Source organism: Topomyia yanbarensis, chromosome 3 (genome assembly GCF_030247195.1).
Source record: "Topomyia yanbarensis strain Yona2022 chromosome 3, ASM3024719v1, whole genome shotgun sequence".
Lineage (NCBI taxonomy): Eukaryota > Metazoa > Arthropoda > Insecta > Diptera > Culicidae > Topomyia > Topomyia yanbarensis.
In genome coordinates, this window is record NC_080672.1 from 327357592 (window position 1) to 327380050 (window position 22459).

The 22459-nt window shown below is 38.7% G+C and overlaps 3 protein-coding genes across 9 annotated transcripts in view; 2 read left to right on the forward strand and 1 right to left on the reverse strand.

Moving 5' to 3' along the window:
- Nucleotides 1–8961, forward strand: part of LOC131688628 (receptor expression-enhancing protein 5) — a 28983-nt gene extending 20022 nt beyond the window's left edge. For 5 of the 6 annotated variants that reach the window (XM_058973021.1, XM_058973023.1, XM_058973026.1 and 2 more), the window contains 3 exons: nt 7790–8022; nt 8089–8188; nt 8332–8961. In XM_058973021.1, coding sequence (XP_058829004.1) covers nt 7790–8022; nt 8089–8188; nt 8332–8411 — 413 coding nt within the window. In that variant the 3' untranslated portion in view covers nt 8412–8961. Of the gene's footprint in view, nt 1–7789; nt 8023–8088; nt 8249–8331 lie in introns of all 6 variants that reach the window. The other variant, XR_009305268.1, reaches the window with a different exon arrangement.
- Nucleotides 8962–9797: 836 nt separating this feature from the next.
- LOC131690414 (small ribosomal subunit protein bS16m) lies at nt 9798–10511 on the reverse strand. Its single transcript, XM_058976150.1, has 3 exons — nt 10294–10511; nt 10068–10227; nt 9798–10008 (listed from the first exon to the last, which is right to left on the reverse strand). The coding sequence occupies exons 1-3, from the start codon at nt 10408–10410 to the stop codon at nt 9884–9886; spliced, it is 402 nt and encodes a 133-aa protein (XP_058832133.1). The 5' UTR covers nt 10411–10511; the 3' UTR covers nt 9798–9883.
- A 4528-nt stretch (nt 10512–15039) lies between these two features.
- LOC131693388 (protein lingerer) overlaps nt 15040–22459 on the forward strand; it is a 34517-nt gene continuing 27097 nt past the window's right edge. The window contains exon 1 of one of the 2 annotated variants that reach the window (XM_058981159.1): nt 15040–15214. The gene's annotated coding sequence lies outside the window, so the exon portion shown is untranslated. Of the gene's footprint in view, nt 15215–15863; nt 15887–22459 lie in introns of those variants that run through there. The other variant, XM_058981160.1, reaches the window with a different exon arrangement.

The window sequence follows — 22459 nt, forward strand, 5'->3', positions numbered from 1 at the left end:
TTTAAATGTTTTAGTTCCATTCGAAAGGTGAGAAAATTTCGCATTGAGTGATGCCCTCACATGTTTCAGCTAATGAGTTTAAATAGCCTTTTCAAAGTAATTTATTGAAAATTAAACAATTTAGACGATTTTTCGTTCATTTCTTGAAAATCATAATAGTTAACCTCATCTTTTTAATAATTCAGATTGTTAGTCTTGATGAGCTGCTTAATTTGTTCTTTGACATGATACACTTACCTTTTCTTATTTTCATGATTTTGAGTTATTCAACTTGGATATTTTTATGTTATTTTCACTAGTACCAGCTCTAATTGAAAAATTACGGCACTTATTGTACTTTTTTTCTTTTTATTCGAAAGCCAGGAAAATTTTACAGTGAAAAATGTGTTAATACCTTTCAGTTAAGTGAATTTAGTATTCTTTTAAAAGTAAATTAGTTTAAAGTTAGTGCTATTATTAGTATTTTCGTTAATTTTCTTAAAATAGTAAATTATAAACATCACCATTATTATCATGGAAATAATGCATCTCAGCAAGCTCTACAGTTCTTTCTTTGACTCCATTCAATTATCTCTTTTAGTTTCGACGCAAAATCGTTTTTATCACATCGTTTCATATGCAAAAATAACGATTTCGAACCCACTACATTTGTGGCGAGCTCATGCTGTGTAAACTATTAAATAGCAGCAAAATGAAAAGAGATGTAGATAAAGTGTCAAATTAAAAGTTATAGAGAACATTAAGGGGCATCAAATGAACAATAGTAACGATAAATTTTGTTGATTAATAATTAGAATAATTAAAAAACTCTCCAAAAAACACAAATTTTGAGATATTTCGTTAGTAAAAAATCATTTAGTACACTTAACTAAAAGACATTTGTACATACATTGATAGGAAATTTTCTCAGCTTTTCAATGAAATCTTGTAAATAATGATATAAAGCATATTTTTTAGATTAGAGTCTTTTAAGCACTTGCAAGTCGGTTACGGGAAAAGTATAGTAATGAAATTACAAAGAAATGAGAAGAGATAGAAAAATGACGTCCAAGAACAAATTATGAATCGTCCTAAAACTCAACTTTTGGATACTGGATATTGCTATAATCATACTTCATTATTTCGAGAAAATTAGCAAAAACCTCCTCAAAAACACTAACTTTTAACTACTTTACAGTTAAAAGGTAATTAAAACTAATTACTTAAAAGATATGAGAACACCATTCAATAGAAAATTTTCTCACCTTAAGAATGGAACTAAAACATTTAAAATACAAAGTATACTTTTAAAGTTAGAGGTATTTTAAGACTAATAAGTTTTTTACACAAAAAGTTCAATAACTCTGTAACGGTTGAGATTTGATGGTATGTGTAGAACAATTTTTTTCTCCAAATATGGCAGTCTATCACCCCCCGAGAGATTCTTAACCATGAACCAAACACCCTGTATAATAAGAGAAAGTTAAAGGTTTTGTATATAATTCGACCGTCAGCAGCAGTGATGCTATGAAAAGTAAAATTTTCGTTAATCTCCAGGGCATACATCGGTTTTTACCTTATAACTTTTTCCACAAGCATCGGATCGTTTCGTGGTCTTCTAGACTTTGTTTCCTTGACAAATTTCCTATAAAAATCAGACATCTACTTATTTTTAGGAGGTACCGGGCGACTCTTGGAAGAATTAGTTCGCAAAAGACGTTTCCCCATACGAAATCCCATGTAAACTTTAAACCGTGGGCGCAAAAATATAGTTTCACCGATCGAGCTAAAAATTTGCAGAGGTGTTCTGGGAGCTAAATGGGACCCAAAAAGTTACTCGGAGCGAAATTTTTATTTTTTTCATATAACCATGTCCCACCCTAATGTTGATGTATGTTTAAAGCACGGGCAAACTTAATTGGGCTTGCGTCTACTCTGAAATGCGGGGTATGTTGAAGATGTTGGTGTGTTAGCGGGGGTTTATGTTAGAGCAGTTTCAGAATTGATTTTCGTTTTAAAAAGGTTAAAATTAAGCGATCTTTGGTAGCCAACCTAAAAGTAAAGCCATCTGACAAAGAGAAAACATCGATTAGTTGGTATCCCAGGTTTGCAAGCATTATTATTTTATGTTGTTCAAATTCAAGGGTTTAAAGCAAAACTGGAATTGAAACAATCACTTTGCGTTTTTGTTTTATTTTTTCAAACATTAAAACTGGTATACGCTGCCGTTTTCTTTGTTGCTTCTTTTGAAACACGTTTAGAACTTCAGTGGTTAAGTTCTAGATTCATAATTGTTAAAGTTCTATAATATAAAACTGAAAATTTCAAAACTAGAACTTTAGAAGAATGAATTATGGAAAATTTTATTGGAAAATATTTCATATTTCGTTGTAAAACCAAATATTTAATTTAGAGAGCGTGGGCTTACCCTCAGTAGAGTGCTGAGTGCATAGATTGTATTTCACAAAGTGGCTAATTGTAATCGATTAATACTACGTTCACACTACGAGTTAAAACGTGTTTTAACGCTATCTTGATGACACTTTTCTTGTTGTTAATTATTATAACATGTTTTAACTCTGTAGTGTGAACATGGTATAAAGCTAAGAAATAATTAATTGAAATAATCGATTAGATTAAAAGCATAGCAGAGAGCATGACTAGAATTTATAATTTTACTATTGTCGGAGGGAAAATGGTAAATTACGTTTGGGGGAAGGGTGTATAACAAATTGTAACATATGGAATCGGTGAGTAAGCTAGCATGTGCCGTAACCTGTTTTTACTGAAGACATGCACGCTCTTGAAAAAGTTGCATTTTCAATGTCACTGTGGTTGTGTCCTGTACACAACCCTTTAATTTTTTCATAGGGGGACCCGGGGCTATTAAGACATTGGGGGTAATTCGGACACCCTCGATTTCTCAAAAAATAGCAAGACTTTCTGACTATCGTACATATTCGTGGAATCGCTAATCCGAAGCAATAATTTTGAGTATTAAATCGTAATTAAATCAACAAATAAAAGTGAAAAAAAATAAATGCTAAGTGTTTTGGAAAGCTTGAGGCTCCTATTTAATGGAATGATTTTTGTTTGGGTGAAAACACAGATATTTTCGAGACGCTCACTTTTGTGCGAGACACCCCCTTTTGTGCGAAATGAGCGTACGGGGCTATTCGGACCCCCTATTCCGTCAACCACCGTTCAGCGGCTTGCGGCTGCGAACACCATTGCGCCATTGCCACAGCAAAGAAAATACATGAGTCGCCAATCGACAGCTATGACCTACCAGATTTAGTTTTCGTAAAACAATTTATATTTTGCTTCTTAAGGAGTGTCTAATAAATATTTCATAGGTATACATAAACATTGTAAAAAATTAAAGAAAACCACCATTTTGCCCTGTAGGGAGGTCCGAATTACCCCTACACTGTAAAAGGTTGGAAAAACGTAAAGGTTTGCAAATGGTCGCTTAGCGCTGCCATTGAGTGGTGCAAATGAACCTTTTATGGCACCAAAATGCAGCTGAAGTTTCAAACTAACAATTAGGACCTTTGACTGGTAATTTTTTTTCCTATCTATCCACCTAAAATGGCGATTTGCTTAAGTAGGTCCGAATAGCCCCGGGTTCCCCTGCTACTTTTTTACAAACTTATGTTCGATTGAATTCAGCTGAACTGCTCTTGGGCACCACCTGGACGTTGTTCGTGGCATACCACTCCTTGAGCTTTTTCCCGTAGTGACAAGATGCCAAATCCGACGTTTTTCCAGCCAGTCATGCACATAAATTTTCTAGTTGATAGTCCTGCTTGGGATTTAAATGTCATTCTTCAGGCCACAGGAACAGATGGCCTGCCACGCGAAACATTTCTTTGTAAACTTTGGCTCGAGCTTCGATACTATTTTTACAACTGAAGAGCAAATGACAAAGTCGAACAGTAGACATGATCAAATGCAAATATGGCATGATACTACACACATGTCGGTTTTTCTAATGCACAACGAGAAAAAAAATGCGTCAAGTTGAAACTGACCAATTTTGACGGTAATGGTAATGCAAACGTAATGCAATGTAAGCTTTTCTTGATATGTACTTAGTGTATGCTTGTTACCTTTCCTATAAAAAAGTATAGAAACCGATAAAAAAAATTGTATTTCGATTATAGAGGTTTTATAACCTTAAGGTCATTTGCCTCTTCGGGTTGGAAAAGTCTCTTATGAAAAATTTCTAACCCTATGTGCGGGGTCGGGACTCGAACCCAGGTGCGCTGTGTACAAGGCAATCGCTTTACCAACTACGCTACGCCCACCCGATAAAAATTTGTTTCATATTGCCCAAAATGCTCACGTAGTGATCTGACTTGATAAGCTTTGATCAAAACTGGACGAATCGCTCATTCTCGGGAAATAAATCCGCCCTTGTGCGTGTGGGACTCTATATAGATGCTAAACACTTTCTTTCGACAAATTACTTTAATTTAATGGTTCTTCTTTGACTAGTTAATTCGAATGGTAATTGTATTGACAAATCAAATACAAAATATGAGCTTTTTCCGAAAGCTCTAGTTCACTCACAAGTGTTTTCAAATTTCATGTCCTTTATGGGCAGAGATTCTTTTCGTGAAGCTCTAAAATGCCTTTACTCGTCTAGCTACTCAGGATAAAAATAATAGAAAAAATTGAGGGTTTACCTGGTCCATAATGTAATGAATACGTATATTGACTAGAACAGGGATAATCGACTTCTGTTATAAGATAGAGATGAAATAGCGCAGTTGTAGGAAAATGTATTTGGAAGTAAGAACTAATACTGCTAGTAAGTTTACCGTATCAATTAATAGTCGATTGATCCGCTTCGGACCTAGAAGACAAAAAGGAGATTAGGAAAAGACAGAAGCGGATTCAATGCGAAATTTGCCAACATGACGTAGACTCCAAGGCGATGCTAGGATGATTCTCCACAGGATTACACAGATTAGATGACATGACGTTACACGCTCTAAACTTGTGCCAAATGGTATGTATGGATGTGTACATGAGCAACGTATCCCTGAGCAACATGGAAGAACAGCCTCTAAACCGTCAAAACGCTCATGGGAAGCCGGGCGCGCGGTCATAGGTGTGACCATAAAGCACTGCACACAGTGTCAAGTGCAACGGTGAGATGGGAAGATAGGTGTACAGTTAATGCACATAGGTTGCAGAAATAGCTTCTTGAGACAGCCCTATTGCACACTGATAAATAACAACAATAATAACAATAACACAATAACATAGTGCTGTGCAAGTCCACCTGCTACAAGGAGCTGTACTGAAAAGTAGACGCTAACGTCTAAGGGCAACGTTTACCGTGTCGTGTTGGCAAGGGCCCAACGACACCAGCTGAAATGTTCGCTGACAAACTGAAGACTATCGTGTAGCGTCCCCTCCCGAAGCACGACTCAACCCCGGCTATACCATGCGTCGATGCAGACGTTGATCGAGTCTCCACCGACGAGCTTCTTACAATGGCAAAAGAGCTGATAAGGCGAAGAAAATTTCCGGTCCGGACGGTAGCCCCGATGTGGCACTGAAGACCGCTATCCTGGAGTTTCCGGACATATTCAAGATAGTGCTACATATATGCCTGGAAATCACTAATCTGAAAAGGTTAAAAATTAAGAAGCTGCTGTCAAAACCAGGGAAATCACGAGGAGATCCAGCATCGTATCTGTGTCTGCTCTTGGTAAACTTCTGGAAAGGATAATTCTCAACAGGCCTGCAAGTAACACGAAAAGTGAAAATGGCCTATCGCAGAGGCCGTTCAAATTCCAGAAAGGGATTTCGACAGTGGATGCAATCCGCACAGTCATCGCGAGCACGGAGAAAGCATCGAAGCAAAAGAGAAGGAGTAATCGCTATTGCACCGTAGTAACGATCGACGCGAAGAACGTGTTCAATAGTGTTAGCTGAGTGGCTAACGCTGTAGCGCTGCACAGAATGCGGATTCCGGACTATCTGTGCAAGGTTCTGCAAAGTTACTTCCAGAACCGAGTACTGCTCTGCGAGACGAACAGTACCTCAGGGCTTCATAGTTGGCCCGACGACAACAAATCGTGTTCGGCAGAAGCTCCATCGGAGTAGAATAGATCGAGAACCGGGGACTAGTTTAGTACTACACGACGTAACACCCGGTTCGAATCGTCCGAGCACCAGCGAACCGGACGCCAGGCTTCAACGACATCGCCGGACATCGGCACCATACCGGTTGGCCCGGTTGGAGAGCAGCAGAAGAATCAGTCTCGGGAGACTCTCTGTCAGTGTAATCCATAAGACCATAACCAGACACAAGATGGGTGGTGTGAGACAAAGTAGTGGTTTCAGATCGTCGGGGTGCCAAAGTACCGAAAGTCACACTCCACTCGGAATGACCGGAGCAACCTCGGTATTGTACCGGTTTACCCGTGGAAGAGAGGATAGCCAGCAAAACAGATTTCCGATCGGTAATAACTGGTACACGTTTGTTTCCGCGTTCGTCTCGAAACATAACTAACTCTATTTCAAGGTTCATCTTTAATGCAAAGTTGTGGCTTCGATAAGGTTGTTATAAAAGTGGGATTGAACTTTTAATCTACTTCAGACAATATAATAACCTGCTGCAAGAATGAATGCGCTAAAGTTGTAGCAAGTTTCCGGCCCAAAGCGGCGCAAAGAGATGCCGTCAGAATGTCTTCGTCAAAGCGAGTACAGCGAACGCGCGGCTCCCGCTGGAGACTAGCATGAATGATGTGCATGAGCAAAGTACAGTTACAATCGAGAATGAAATCAGCGAGCTAGTCTCGCAGCGACAGCTGTGTAAAGAAGAAAGGATGTGTAATATGGCCAGTAGAGTAGTCGCACCGATACTAGTGGAGCTGCTGAGAAAATGGAAAGGAGATCAACGAACCAATGGCCAGAGCTAACAGTTCGAAAAAGTGTAGCTTAGCGGTTGCCATAAAGTAGGCTAGATCCACTGCCGGGGACTAGTAGTTCGCGCCGATGATCGTGATGGTGTACCAGATGCCACCCTTCTTCTAAAATCGCCGGATCGACCTCGACCCCCTGCCGAATGGCTCGTGAGTAGACTACATCCACCTCCAACGACAAGAGTGTGTAGGTCGCGTTGATCAACCAGTCGTAGGAGCACCAGTGAACCGGAAGCCACGCTCCACACAGAATCACTGGACAGACCTCAGCACCTATCGGCTGACCCTTTGAGTAGGCTAGGTTCACCGCTGTGGAATGATCGAGTCGATCGAGACGATGCGGAGATCTAAATTGTTCACGAACCCGAGCATAGGTAGCGAGCGACATCCACCGCCGAGGAATTTACAATCGAAGTAGGGTAGATTTAACGTCGGAAACTATCCGAATATATCGTGAGAGAGCTAGGAACTAATTGGTAAATGGTCAAACTGCCGTTCTGCGTATAATTGTCCCATGTATATAGAGAATCCAACAGTACATAGGACAAATATGCTAATAACGGCAGCAAAGGTCGAGCCATTTTATGGATCAAGTGAAATTCCGAGTTGGCTGCAGACGATGATCTCCCATACCGAATTCGATAGTCCGGAAATTCATGAAAAGTAACCTTGAAAAAGACAGCTGTGGTCGAAATAACTAAATAGTTCTTCAGAAACTATCTAGTTCTATGGTCGTTTCAAAGATAGTTCTCTCTTTTAATCCCTGCTATTTACACAAATTTTGTTCACAGATTTGATATAAAAAACTATAATAAAGATTGACTGACACACTTACATGTCACCCTTCACACATTTTCTCTTTGCAGGTGGTGTTGCCATCATAGTTCTCTATCTGGCCTTCGGTTATGCCGCGCAAATCCTGTGTAACGCAATCGGCGTTGCCTATCCAGCCTACATCTCGATGAAGGCAATCGAGACGCGCACCAAAGAAGACGACACAAGATGGCTCACATACTGGGTCATCTACGGTGTATTGTCGGTGGTTGAGCATTTTAGCTTCTTCCTGATACAGGTCATTCCCTTCTACTGGTTGCTAAAGGTATTCCAAATTCCGTAATTAAATTAACAATCATAATTTCAAACAACAAATATTATTCTGTTCCAGTGCATCTTCTTCGTTTGGTGCATGGTACCAATCGAGAATAACGGATCGACAATTATGTATAACAAGATCATCCTACCTTACTTCAAGAAATACGAGAAAAGTAAGTAAATCGGTTAGATTGATTCAAGTAAGCATGCGTGTTAAGAAGAAACCTTAGCTGGTAAGTTGCTCCTTGCTTAAAGTGTATTTACAAACACAAATTAACAGGACTCAAACAAATGTATTTCGTTTCTTCTTTGAAAGGTGCGGACAATCTGATCGGACAGGCTACCGACAAAATTAAACAGGTGGCCGGTGACGTAATCTCCAAGAAGCTGTCCTAAACTTCTCTTAGTAATCAAAAACATATTTCTGCTGAATTCGTGATCTTTTCCTTTTCCTATCAGTTATCATTTCGTCATTTTTTTTTTTAAATTCATTTGGCAATATTTGCTCCACCCTTGGTCGAGTCGCACATTTCGCAGTGAGGGAGGCATTTTTGCATGCACTTTCTTTGCTCCCACCGGTTATCCAAAAGGCGATGTTTTCTATGCACTATTGTACAATTTGTTAATATAGCAGTAGGTTGTTTTGTATTTGGAACAGCAGGAATCGATTAGACTATTAACGAGTATCAAACAATACGGTACAGCCTTCTCTGATCTATCGCCAAACAGTGTCGGACTATTAGTTTCTCTCGGTGTAGAGTTATGCCATTATTGCTGGAAAATAGATTTTAAAGGTAAATCCACAAACAATGCAAGGCAAAGAGTAGCTAAACGATTATATACTTCACTTTGAATGTGGTTATGGTAAAAGACACTAAAAGTATGTTTAATATTTTTACAGATTCTGTATTGGATAAACTTGAATAAAAAAAGATAACCGCTCGAATCGTTGGTTCGGTTTTATTGTAGAAAGAAAATCCCAAAATTGTTTTGAATGTACAGTTGACCTTAATTTATAGATTGCAATTTCCATGGAAATCAAATTCGGAAATATTCTTAAGCCTATTTTTGAGGTATTTTGAACCTGGAGATGAAGGACCAGTTTTTTAGCCTTATTTTGCATTACGGCGAATTGATTCTTCGAACCAATGAACTTAAGTCTGACTTCCTCTTTTGTCTTACTGCCTTTCGGTATTGATTATGGCAGCGTTTCTCAACCTGGGGTCCACAGACCCCTGGGTCTCTATGTATAAGGTGATGTTAGTACGCAATAGCCCAGTCAAACCCATCCGTCGTTTGAGCCGGATCTAGCTGGTTTCAGCAAAATTGAGTATCCAGTTCCGAATCGGAATCGAATGTTATTTGGCCCGGCAGGTTTTCGCCTTAATTCCTATCGTGTATCGTTTTCCTTCGAAAAACTTCCTCGGAATACAAATATCGCCAATAACTAGTGAACAGTCCATAACAGTCTGTGTCGTCGGTATTGTCGTACGATATAGGATTATAGCGAAGACTACATATTAAGAAGACTGAGGATATCTCTTTCCTTCGCTCATACAAACGAGAAGCGACAGAGGTTACAGTGCCTCTATTGCAGGAAGCTTAATGTAAAAGTGTATATGTGTGTATATGCATCACTATGGAAAGTACTACCTTTACCCGCAAGTAGAGTTCCTGTTACTGTCCAGATGCTCGACGGAATTTTCAGTCTTCTTAATATGTAGTTTTCGATTATAATTATTAGTATTAAGATGCATATCTGGATACAAAAAATAAGCAGTGTAGTGTAACAGTCGATTCTCGATTTTATTGAGCCTATCATTAGGTACTAAATGTCAACTGGTTTTGCTGATTTCTAAATAATACAATCAATCTGCACTATTTTCTGCCTGCTTCTTAACCGCTTCAATTTCGGCCAGTTTTGCAGTCGCCTGGCGATTCCTCCACGCCGTCATGTAAGTACGAGGATGCACGGGAAGTAAACCAGCAATACCTGTGAATTAGAACATTTTCTTTAAGCCATAAAAAATATTCGTATACCAAAGTTGTTACCTAATAGTTCTGCCACCGGCGTTGTGAGATGAGCTCCGCTGCCTAACCAGAAGCGCACGCGCTCAAAGTTAAATGATACCAACTTTTCATTGTATTCGTTCGGAATTGGGTCGAATGTTCCGATTTGCTCAATCACTGGTTGATATTGACTTTTTCGTCGCTACGGAATATAAAACAGTCGATTAGGTTAACAATTTTGTTCGATATATCACGGTAGCTTACTTACCTCCATAACAACGATGTGGAAAAACGGCCGATTAGTACATCCATGTCGTGCGAATCGAATTATTTTAGCTGATCGTGCCCAAAAACGACCAGTTCCACTAGCCGGAATCAATGGCATTTCAATAAGCGATTTAAATTTTGAATGCTAAAAATTGTTACACCCGCCGCGTTGCTCCAATGTTTTTGTTTTGCAGCAATGGTCTCGGCAAGCAGCTGTCATATTTTATGCTGTTCTTATTTTATGCGACGGTTTCGCCCGCAACATATGCAAAGTCGACATAAATCGAGGGGTGAGATAATGTAAAAAACAAGCCGCATACAACCTGATCAAACTGCACCGATAAAAAATAAAAAGTAGAGCATACGAACACGGTGATATTAAAAAAGAACCTTTTTTCAAGAGAATGCAATATAATTTGCGAATAAATTCCTCCTACTCCCATGTGTTACACTTTGCTATACGCCCTTCTCATTAAAACATAATTTATTGAAGGTCATTCAGTAACAAATTTCTAAAACCAAGCACAACAACCAACACCTGCTCTCTGCAATACTTTTAAATCAATCTACCATTTCAATTAATGAATCATCTAATTAGCTGTTTGGCATTATTAGCAGATCCATAAAAATAGACTGGTCTATCCAGAAAATATATTCAAAACGAGTAGCTCCATATTGAGGACTGTGATGAGGAAGCCCACGCTCGCCAAAGGAAATATTCAGTTCACCCAAGAAATATGAATTTCATTTTCCAATTAAATATTCAATAATGTGCTAATGAACTTAAGGTAAACAATCTTTAGGTTAAGTATCCGCGTAAATAAAATCCGCGTAAAAATACCGCGCAAAAAACCGCGTAAAAAACGGAGTGTATTATGTATATTGGACCTAAAATTTATCGAATTGAACGAAAAACTATATATAGCTTAATGACCCAATTGAAAACACATTAAAAAAGTCCATTAACATGGCATGAATTTTAAACCAATAAGAATATCCGCTCAAATTGGTGTTGGGAGAGTAAGTTCAAGTTCTACAAGCACTAGCAGGTTTGAGTGCGTCGTATTGGCGATTTGCGGCAAAACCAAAATTAGTCATGCGACACCTATGATTCAGGTCATGAACTGGCAAAGTGATACAGTTTGTTTTTTTCACCCGCAAGTGAGTCGTAGCTTACAACAAAAACTTTATTTTCTTCTCGGAAAAGCTTACCCCTGGCAGAATATAAATGAAACGAGTAAGAAATTTAGTTTTATTTGCAATTATTTTGAAATCACAGCCATTTGCAACTATTTAGCTACTACATTTCTTCGAAATGTAATCGGGGTATTATTGTGGTTATAAAAAATCGTTCCATAAATAAAGTTCCAACTCGAAACCGAGACCCAATTAGTGTCAATGTCAAACTCCTTCATATTTTGGACTACGTAGGAGATTCAGTGAAGACTATCAGAGAGAAGGATCGGCTGTGTATGATACAAAGCTGGCACTTTCCTATTAACCAGATATATCTTTTCTCGCGTGATCTGGAGAGTTTCATGAATTTACACCATCTCATGAAGGTTTAGCTTAACTTACGAGGAACAGGAAATAATGTTGCGGCGGCTACGGTGCTCAACAAATTACATTTTGGAACAGGACACATATAGCTCTGCGAATAATATTAGAAACCACTATGTTTTACCCCCCACCCCAGATGTTTACTCATCATCTTATAAAACGATAGTTTTCCTTCATTTCCATAAACAATTATCAACAAATTGATTAGTGATTTGGTGTTTAAAAGTTATTTTTACCAATGTTTACAAAAAAGGTATGCACTATGACAGAACAGAATCAAATCAGCAAGACTTTGCTTCCAGCGCTATCTGTGAGCGGTTTCAACGTAGGCTCGCCAATTGAAAATACCGACGTATTTTGAATATAATTGAAGTAAACAATGAAAGTATTTAAAAAAATTCTAGTGTACTTAATTTAATTAATGTCGATGTGTAAGTATTTAGAGTACATATTGGCGGTAACTAAAATATTTTGTGCATTTAAGGTTCCAAGGCTGTATTTAAAATCTTGCTTGTAATTAAAGTACAATGAATTTGACACGTACTTTTTTTTAAATATTTGCGGTGTTTAATGCACTTTATGGTACTAAATGGTACTTAAAGTAACTAATTAATTACTACTTTTGGTACTGCGTAGTATTGAAGATTTAGTGCTTGCCCCTCGTACTTCCCTGCTAAACATGCCGCCCCAAAGAAATCCGATCGATATAAAATAATAATGCAAACAAGTGATAAAAACCAATCAATGCTTTTTCTTGATCAGATGGCATTGGTTTTGGGATAACTAACAAGAATCGCTATAGATAATCTCACAATTTATTGAAAACAAAATCAAAAGTAAAACTGCTCTAACATAACTCAGTCTTCTCGCCCAGCAAAATCTTCAACTAACCCTTCTTGTTAATACACACATTAGGTTTATGTGCCAGCAAATAGTGTCTATCTGCATCCGCTAATTGCAAAAATCTATGTGTGAAATCAATAGGCATAACCACAGTCTATAGAGAACAGTTGCGCAGAGTGAAGTTATTCCATGGAAGACCCGGACTGAGTCGAATCTCTCGTTTTGTTTTTGACAACACTAATAAGTGCGAAAGTGACACAAAACTCAAAACTTCCTACATTTAAGTTAAAAGAACTTATTCTGTGGGTTGTATTATTTTTCCGTGTAACGTTTACATTTTTTTGAGTGTAGGACATTTTGACATGTTTGTCTAGAATAGAGTACTTGACAATCTGTAACAGTATTAGTGTGAGTTCAACGATTTGTTTTCCTCCACCTGTCATAATTTTTGATAGGTGGAGGAAAACAAATCGAAAAAAAGCGTTTCGGCCGGATTATTTGCATGGTGGATCCAACCCAACCGGTATTGTAGTCTCCAGAGTAAGTTTCACAGTGACACAGAGCATTTAAACACCATTATAAATACTTTAGGAAAGCGATTTCAAACGTTTAAATTGACTGACAGTTTAACACATGACAGCTGGAGGAAAACAAACCCCCAAGTAGTGTGAATGAAATCATTTGCATAGAACTCTATAGTCGATTAAATCGACAAACATATGATAACGGCCTAAAAGCCAACTGTCACAATCCACTTTGAATGGAAATTCCCAAAGAGAATAGGGAAAGAGACGAATAGTGTGAAGCCAAAAATACCTTATTGAGCAGACCAATCGTGCAATGTAAATAAACATTTCTCATGCCTGAGTTGGAGGAGATAAGTATTGTACATCTATCAAAAAGAGATTTGATTTTCGTCAGAATTTAGTTCAATCGTGATTGTGTAAGGTCCATTCTAGAGTATATGTATGAGTAAAAACAAGCTTTAGAATTATTTCATCTCTTTGTTTCGAAATGCACATCGTTTGATAAACAAATCCAACGATCGACATAACGTTTGTTTTCAAAATATAATAGGAGTCATTTAAAGTGCTGCCTGTGGAAGCGGTTGCCAAAATTCTAGTGTTGAAATCATCATAAAGAGAGTGTTGCCGTTTTGACTGATTTTCACTCTTCGTCTCTTTCCCTATTCTCTTTGGAAATTCCGGACAAACCGTTCCACGCCAATCACAGATGTTGGTAGTAAACGAAAGAGAAAAGTTTTCTCTTTCATAAACTGTTGTGAACTGTGTCGACTAGTAACGGTTTGTCTGGAATTTCCATTCAAAGTGGATTTTGACAGTTGGCTTTTAGGCCGTAATCATATGTTTGTCGAGATTTGATAGTGAACCCTTCGGTAAATTTGCAAAAACGATTTTATTTAAGCCCCTCGCTAAGTCGACTTACCGTATCGTCGCCGAAAAAGCATGTTGTCTTTTTCTGCAACTGGCGAAACAAATATCTCTCACAAGGTCTTCTTTTCGCCGCCGATGGACGTGATGTAAGAAAGAGCACGATAGCCTAAACGTCCGCTGTGAGTATTAAAGCGCATTTGCAGGTATCTATCGTTCAGACATGATTATTAGTCAACAATTTTTCATTTATTATTTTTATATTGTAAAAGTGCAATTTTCGTGATAAAAATACTGTCAATTAAGAAAAGAAAGGAATATCTCCGCTTTGTGCTAGTTTGTGATCGTTAAATTTCGCGGGATAGTGAGAAATAATCATCCGCGTCCAGGCCAGACTTTCCCATTTTCTCCACTTAGCGAATCATCTTTTGTAAGGTTTTTTTTTCTCTACTCGTCTTCTCTCGTTCTCGTGTGCTCCGGCTGCGGCTGTCGTGGAGTCATCGTGGAAAGCTGATGTGATGCTAGTGCTGGATGCGAAGCATTTAATTGAAAATTTAATGGGTGCTGAGGTGGAATGGGTGGTGAGCATGTAAACTATCTCGCTCGTTCAAATCACGACATTGTTGGATCGTTAAAAAGATGATCGGCTATAAATTTTTTGATATCGATAAAATTGAACGGAGCAATGCAATTACCATACAAAAGCATTTCAATAACAAACTGATCAATATGAAATTATTTGGTGAAATCTTGTAGCAGTTTGGTTTTTAGCCTGGCAACACTGACGACGTACGGATTCTCTCTTTTACCGTATAATCTCATTCTCCTGCCTGTCCAACCAAACTTCGACAAAAATGATGGCGTCCATGATTGTGAAAGAGAAGGAAGAGTTCGATGAGGCGAACTTCTGCTTGCTCTGCGGTGACAACTACCCTACCTACCCACAATCAAAAGCACCAAGAAAAAGAAGATTCCGGCGAGCAGGCAGCAGAAAGTAAAATTTGGCACATGGTCCATTTTCCTGCGTAGTTTGTGAGTGGAAGTTCCCGTAAAACTAGTGGATAAATCCGGTCGGAATTATCAAGATTTACATGTTTACAAAAGCCGTTCAAGCGTCTTGCAGCATTGGTAATAGTGTTCGCCGATAGTCAAAAATCGATTGAATCAGCGAAACCACCTCTCATTCACTCATGTATTTTGTTCCGGCCTTTGTCCCGACTTCGTCGTTCATCTTTCTTTTTTCTACATTTTTTTTTCTTGCGTCTCGCTTTTTATCATTCATTCTCCTGCCCCGGTTTAGTATCATTCGGATTTCGGATTAGTGACCCTTCCGGTTTCCAAGGACACAATCATCGCTCAGTCGTTGGAGATATTCCTTTCGTTAAATAATAGTAGTGGGATGCTTCATAGCGAAATTAAGCGAGGATGTTCTTGTTTTCCGGGAGTTCAATTCATGCAATGTGTTTTTGTTGCGGTGAACGATCGAATGGGTGGGACTCTCCCCCCAACACCATCGGTGTAATCCTCTAGTCAAGTTTGACAGAGCAGTGAATGAGTAATTCCCGGAAGAGCGGACTGCCTTAGCCGAAAAAGAGCAAAGTATAACCATAGCTGGCTTTATGGATAGTGTAGTTGATTATTCGGAAATAAGCTATGCGAGAGGAAAAGATGCGGCGAGAACTGGAAATTTTTTAACCGTACATCGCTGGAGTTTCCCACTGCTGTTACTGTTTTATTTTCTGTATTTAGCTCGACATTAAAAGCGAGATTCGTGATTTGAATTGAAAGCTCATTCGCTAGGTAAGTAAAAGTGAACGCATTTGTCATTTCGTGTAGGAAACGTCTCTAAAATTGAAGCAGTAAGTTATTGTTACATGGCATGACATGAAATATTCTGGTTTACATAGAGATTACTTTCACTGACAGTACAAAGAAAATATTAGTCAGATCTCTAAAGTTCCCAAAATTGTGTAACGTTGGCGCAACGCACGAATTTTGTTGGCATACGTTTATTAAGCAAGTTTTGCATCACTGAACAGTTTAGTCATTAGCGAGTCAAACCGTTATGTGAGGTCACTAGGTATAATAATGAGTGGTAATTATAATCAATTTATAGAAACTTGATATCTCAATCAGAACTCTTTAATAATTTGTCTGTCTTCGAAGAATTGTGTAGTTGTTTTGCTTTTGTCTATTTGGCTAAATTTCGAACATATTGAAACGTCGCCTGAAATCAATTACGAGCCTCTGCTCTATCGTTTACTTTGCCGCTGTTTTGCAAAAACAATTCTTTACCATAGAAAGATTGGATTCACAAAATGTCCGTGTATCGAACGGTTTATATCCGTGTTTTTTGTTCGTCTTTCTCATGTAAAAAAAATCACTTTTATTGTAAGTTTGTCAACCCGCTATTCAGATAATCACTAACTAAATAAAATATATAGTGGAACGCGTCAAGATTATCAATATTTTTCAAGGAAAATTTAGCAGTTCAATGTCAAAATATGTAGCGGAATCAGGCACTTTCGAGATGAGATTTGCACAACACGATGAAACAGTTCGACAAGGTGCAAAATAAACTTCATACCGCTGCACAGCTGACAGGAAATAGCATCCCTGTGGAATTGGTTGACAACATTGAGGAGAAACTGGATGCGATTGAAACTGGAGTGAAGCTGTCAACATTGTCCTGTGTTTCCTGGGTCTTTCCAAAAGGACCAACTTCCATATTCTGCTGAATGTTCTTTGTAAACAAACTAAACCTAAGCGCTAACGATTTCATATTATAACATGTCATGTCAACTACTCCCACCTACGAATCAATCACGTTAATGTGCATGACCTGGAATGCCATGACAAGGGCATTAAACTTGCTCTACATAAAAATCAAAACCGTTTCTTCAATGTAACTGAAACCTGGATCATGTCACCCAGCCCAATTGAATCAGTACGTTTACCATCCTACAATTTCGTCAAACACAACCTATCATCAAGTAGAGATCGACACAACAAGCCCTGCGAAGGAATCGGTCTGTATATTCTGAAAGGTATAAAAGCGACACCAGTCTTGAAATCTACCTTCAACCCCGATATGCCACTTCGTGAAAGATTCGAATTTTTCGTTGTATAAGCCCGACTCAACATCGGCATCACCATTGTCTACAATTCTAACATTGGCAACCATTATTCAACATGTCAGCATAGACAATTGCCCGCTTATTTTGGTCAGGATGATTTTCTAGGTTCCGGAAAATGTGACAACCGATCAGGACCGACAGTACGACTATGAACGTGCTAAGCTAGCGAATACTTACTTCCAAAACGTCAACAGCTGTCGCTTCGCGCTGAATAAAATTTCGTTCCACGAAGGTGAAAACGTCCATCAACTGGTTGAACTTTTTCTTCCGACTCCCATAAAATCGTCTAAGTGGTCTCATCGTACACTTACGCCGACCATCATTGTCATTTTTGACGGCAAAGAATCGAAGAAAATAGTACTACGTCGTTACTTTGAACAAAACAAGCCCGCAACGCTATGTAACTTAAAACCCGATCTTCCTCTCGTATATCGCTTCACAGTAAACGAAGTGCTCTCCATCGACGTGTTTCGAAAGCGGAACCTATTCCCTCGTTTAAAACACAAAGGAGTACTACAATCCGTCTACGTTTAGAACAACGCAATATCGCTGGACAAAACCACTACAACCGTGTACAAGATACAAACCACTTAATAGAACTTACCGGTGCTCTACAAGAAACCGACGACTCGACTATGTTCTCTGATGCTATGACGAATGAATCTGCAATCTCTTCGCAATAAACCACAATCATCCTACCTAAACCGACACAGACTGAAGATCGAACAATGCCTAACTTTTCGAATCTCCGAATCGGATCGTTAACGTTCGAGGGCTTGAATGACATATCGACGGCCCGAAGCTCCTTCTAAATCGCAACAAGTATCACTTTTTCACCACCACCGAAACAAAACTGAAAATATCAGGATCAATTCGTGTAGCCGGCTACAACTTCATACGTAATTCCTTGCCAACGAACCATGGACGTGCCACTAAAACCTGCGGTGGTGTAGGAATCTACGTACAGAAAGGAATAAACGCTGTCCCCGTAGCAAAATCAGACTTCATTCCCAATGTCCCCATCGCGCATCGATTCGAGTTTCTAGCAGTTCAAACACCGATAAATAATTTTAACATCGGAATCGTGTTCATCTACAATCCCTCTGGATCTAACCAACTCTTCGAACAAAATTACGAAAAACGGCTGTTCGATTTAGTAAACTTCAACTTTGATCTAATTTATATTGTTGGCGACTTCAATATTAACGTCAATACAATTAGGCCCACCGCAAACAACAACGCTCTAACTAACATCCATAACGTTTTCAATCTCCGCATAATACCGACCAACCCTACACGAATCACCGATACCACCAGTTCCACCATCGACCTAATCACGGACTGTTCGAACGCAATTCAGTCTTCGAAGACAGCTAACACGATCTCCGACCACGAAGTGGTCTACTTAATTGCAAAGAGTAGCGAAGTCGCTACCACGTCGCACAACAATCCGTAACTTCCGACGTGTAGATCAAGCACGCCTAAAAGCCGACCTAATTGCAAGAGGTAATCCAAACTTCTTCGAAGAAAATGACATAGAAACCAAAGCTGTTATGGTCGCCGAACTCCTTAATAACCTTCCTACACAACAAGCACCTGGTAAAGAGATTGTCATTTAAGACAAACGCACGCCGTGGATCACCCGGGAGGTCGAACAAGCGATAAAATTTCGTAACCTGTGTTACACATTGTATGCACACAATCCCAATAAATGAAGAGAAGACGCACAGTTGCGGGATTATAAAAGCAAATACAACAAAGCAAACACCCTAATTGTGGCAGCAAAGAAGCGATACGCGGAAAGGAACTTAGGTTGTGTTCTGCCTGCGAAACAAATTCTAGAACAACCTTCGTCGAGAAGGTATCCACAATAAAAAAAGGACAACTGACCCTGTTTTTTTTTATTCATTTGACCCTGTTGACGGAAGCATCAGCATCGATCAACTCAACAACTTCTTCACTGAAGGGCACCTACAGCTGCGTACACGAGCAGTTAACCAAAGTGATTTGCCAGCCAGCTTCCGGACTTCACAAATGCTGGATTTCGCTTTGAACACACGAACTCGATTAATGTGTCTAAGAAGATCCACATGCGCCGCAGGAATCAACGACATACCTATCTCATTCATCAAGCTATTAGGCCCTCATATCCTTCCAATCCTCGTTCACCTCTTCAATACGATAGTCGATAGCTGCAGGTTTCCAAAAATCTGAAGAAAGGCCATCATAACACCGATTCCAAAGTCTGTCAATCCCGTTGATCCAAAAGACTATCGACCAATTAGTGTCCTCCCAGTCATCTCTAAAATATTCGAGAAAATTCTGCTCGACCAGATCTCTAGCTATCTGAACAACCATCTACTACAACAGCTGCTTGCCAAACATCAATCAGGATATCGAAAACGTTATAGTACTACCACCGCCCTACCAAAGTAGTACACGGTGTCTATACCAACTTAGATGAAGGCAACTGTACTGTGATGGTTCTTGTCGACCTGTCGCTTGCTTTCAACTGCGTAAATCGCCGGATACTTCGCAAAAAGCTAGAGGAAGAGCTTAGTTTCTATGCTGATGCATGCGACCTGTTGACATCATACCTGAAGAGCCGTACTCATCTTGTCAAGGTAGATGGAGTACTTAGTACGGCGGAGAGAGTACTTACTGATGGAACTCCCCAAGGATCCTGCCTTAGTGCACTGTTGTTTTTGATACCACTTGTACGCCGACGACATGCATTTCCTACATTTCCGGGTTGGTGAAAGATGTAGAAAATGCTGATCTCAATGCAATCGAACAGTGGACAGCTACCAACAAACTGTACCCTAACCCACCCAGGCCATAATCTTCTGCAAGCCAGGTAACATCACCCCTCAAAACGGGATCTTGTTTTACGGAGAGACAATCCCGCTGGTCAAAGAAGTCACCAATCTGGGATTGAAAATGGACTACAACTTAAAATGGGCGACACAGGTGAATGATATTACAAAGAAAGTATTCGGCACAATAACTACTAAAATGCTTTAAAGCCGGAGTTCGCTTCGTGTATAACATCCGGAGAAGGAAGTCTACAGCGGCTGTCTGCAATACAATTCTAGGGCGGGACCTCATGCAGCACTACCAGTTCCGCATGCACTACTACATCATGCATAGTGGGAATCGCACCCCGGATACATCCTGTAACATCTTCATAAAATTCTCATTGCACATCCTAATTAACACCACCAGCAGCAGAAGAAATGTGCTGATTCACGGAGCCCTTAGCTGAAACGCGCTTTGAATTGAAACGAAAAATAATCCGACAATCACTAGCTTCAAGAAATCACTGAACGAGATCTGAAAAAGGCTATCTAAACTAGAGCACTCTAGTTAGAGTGTGGCCAAGAGGCGTATTTCTATTGTGTATGCGTCAAATTCCATGTTCGTTTGGATACGTCATGGCCTCTTGGCCACACTAACTAGAGTGCTCTAATTTAAACTAGGTATCCTCCAGGAAGATACATGCGGAGAGAAAAACAGACAAAATGGCAACCTTCAATTCCATCGTTAAAATCTAGCAGTGCTCCCAAAAAGAGATAGATTGGCTCGGAATTTGGCAGTTTCGCTGGCTCAAGATGGCGTCTCCGCATCTCATACTGAAGAATAACTCCATATCAACATTTGAATAGGGCTAATCAGATTTGTAAACAAACTTTTGTTTTGCTGATTTCTCTTAATTTGCTATAATATCAACACAGAAAACATTTGAAATTGATTCTACCGAGGGTAAAGATGTCGATTCATGTGTATTTTTCATGAAATTCAGCTCGGCTGTAGAATAATGAGCGAAATAAGTTTGTTTACAAAAATATCATTAGCCCTTTTGAAGAATTAATATTGAACTATTGCGCACTCCCCACCAATCTAGACTCCGCACTTTCAAAGTGCGAGTGATCAAACTGCGAGCTGTCTCGGTCTTTCGTAGTACTCCCCTAAAACCAGAACATTCCTGAACATGGCCATGGAAAAAAAAAATAAAAAGAACATGGCCTGAAATAAATAAATTATGAACTTTTTAAGTGAATTAGCAATGCTTCTCGAAATTAATCAAATTCGCATCAACACACAAACGGAATGGTTGAGGTAGGTTTCATCGCACAATGAAAGCTTCCGTCATGTGTCGATCCACTGCACTGGAGTGATAAATTGCCTACACGCAGAGAAATAAGGCATATTCGAATCAAATATTTTGCGACTTTGATTCTAAGTCAAAGATTTTGTTAAAACAGAAATGCAATTTCTCTGTTTCAAATACCAAACATTGTTGGTACAAAAATATCGGCATTGGTGACAAAATAATCTGCATTTTGATTCTAAAATCCCTGCAAAAAGCAGGGAATATTCGTATCAAATATATTCAAACTTTGATTCAAATTCAAGTATTTAGTTGAACCAAAAAAGCATTGGTTGGTTGTACAATAGCATTATTTAAAACAAAAGTATTGCTGTTAGATTTAGAAATATTGCTTGAAAATGGATAGACTGTGTTTGGTTCGATCTTTGTTGTATCATACAAATGAAATAATGGACGCATCGGAGGTCGAGAATAAAGAATTGGAGTTCAAGACGCTAGATTTAGACTATTTGAGCATTATAAAAATGCAAATACAATTTGATTAGTGCAATTCGGTCGTGAGTGCTTTCATAGGTGAGAAAATTATTTATTAATGGGGTAATACCTAAGAACCTAATATTATTGTTATTATTCCAGAAAATTGATACATCGTCGAAATTTATCGAACGAGAGAAAGCAGAGGAGCTAAAACAGCATTTTTTAGCGGAAAGCTTGGAAAAGTTGTAATTTACGTAATTATGCAAATTGGAATTTGGGATTGGGATTCGGTGCAAAATATGAGCATCTTAGGGTAGAAGAAAAAACAAAAATCAAGATGTTAATATTAATTACACCTTTTTTGAAAACAAAATAAAAGTTTTTTGATTCAAATAGATTTTTTCATTGTTTTAAAAAGGAAAAGCATATTTCAACTAACAAATAACATACTTTGTTTCAAAAAAAGATATCATAGATTCAAATAAAATTATTATTGAATCTACACAAAATCCTATGGCGGCTAGTTAGTAGAAACAACAACCATTTTTTTGGAATCTAACAACAAATATTTTTGAATCTAAAAAAATTGCAATTAGGCCCTGATTCAAAAATATATATTTTTGATTTCTAAGCGAATTATTTTGGAAT

Coding starts and splice junctions, on each gene's coding strand:
- LOC131690414 (XM_058976150.1), bottom strand. CDS start 10,410: ATGCCATTGATTCCGGCTAGTGGAACTGGTCGTTTTTGGGCACGATCA. Junction 10,228..10,293: donor TCCACATCGTTGTTATGGAG/GTAAGTAAGCTA, acceptor TATATTCCGTAG/CGACGAAAAAGTCAATATCA. Junction 10,009..10,067: donor GCCGGTGGCAGAACTATTAG/GTAACAACTTTG, acceptor TCTAATTCACAG/GTATTGCTGGTTTACTTCCC.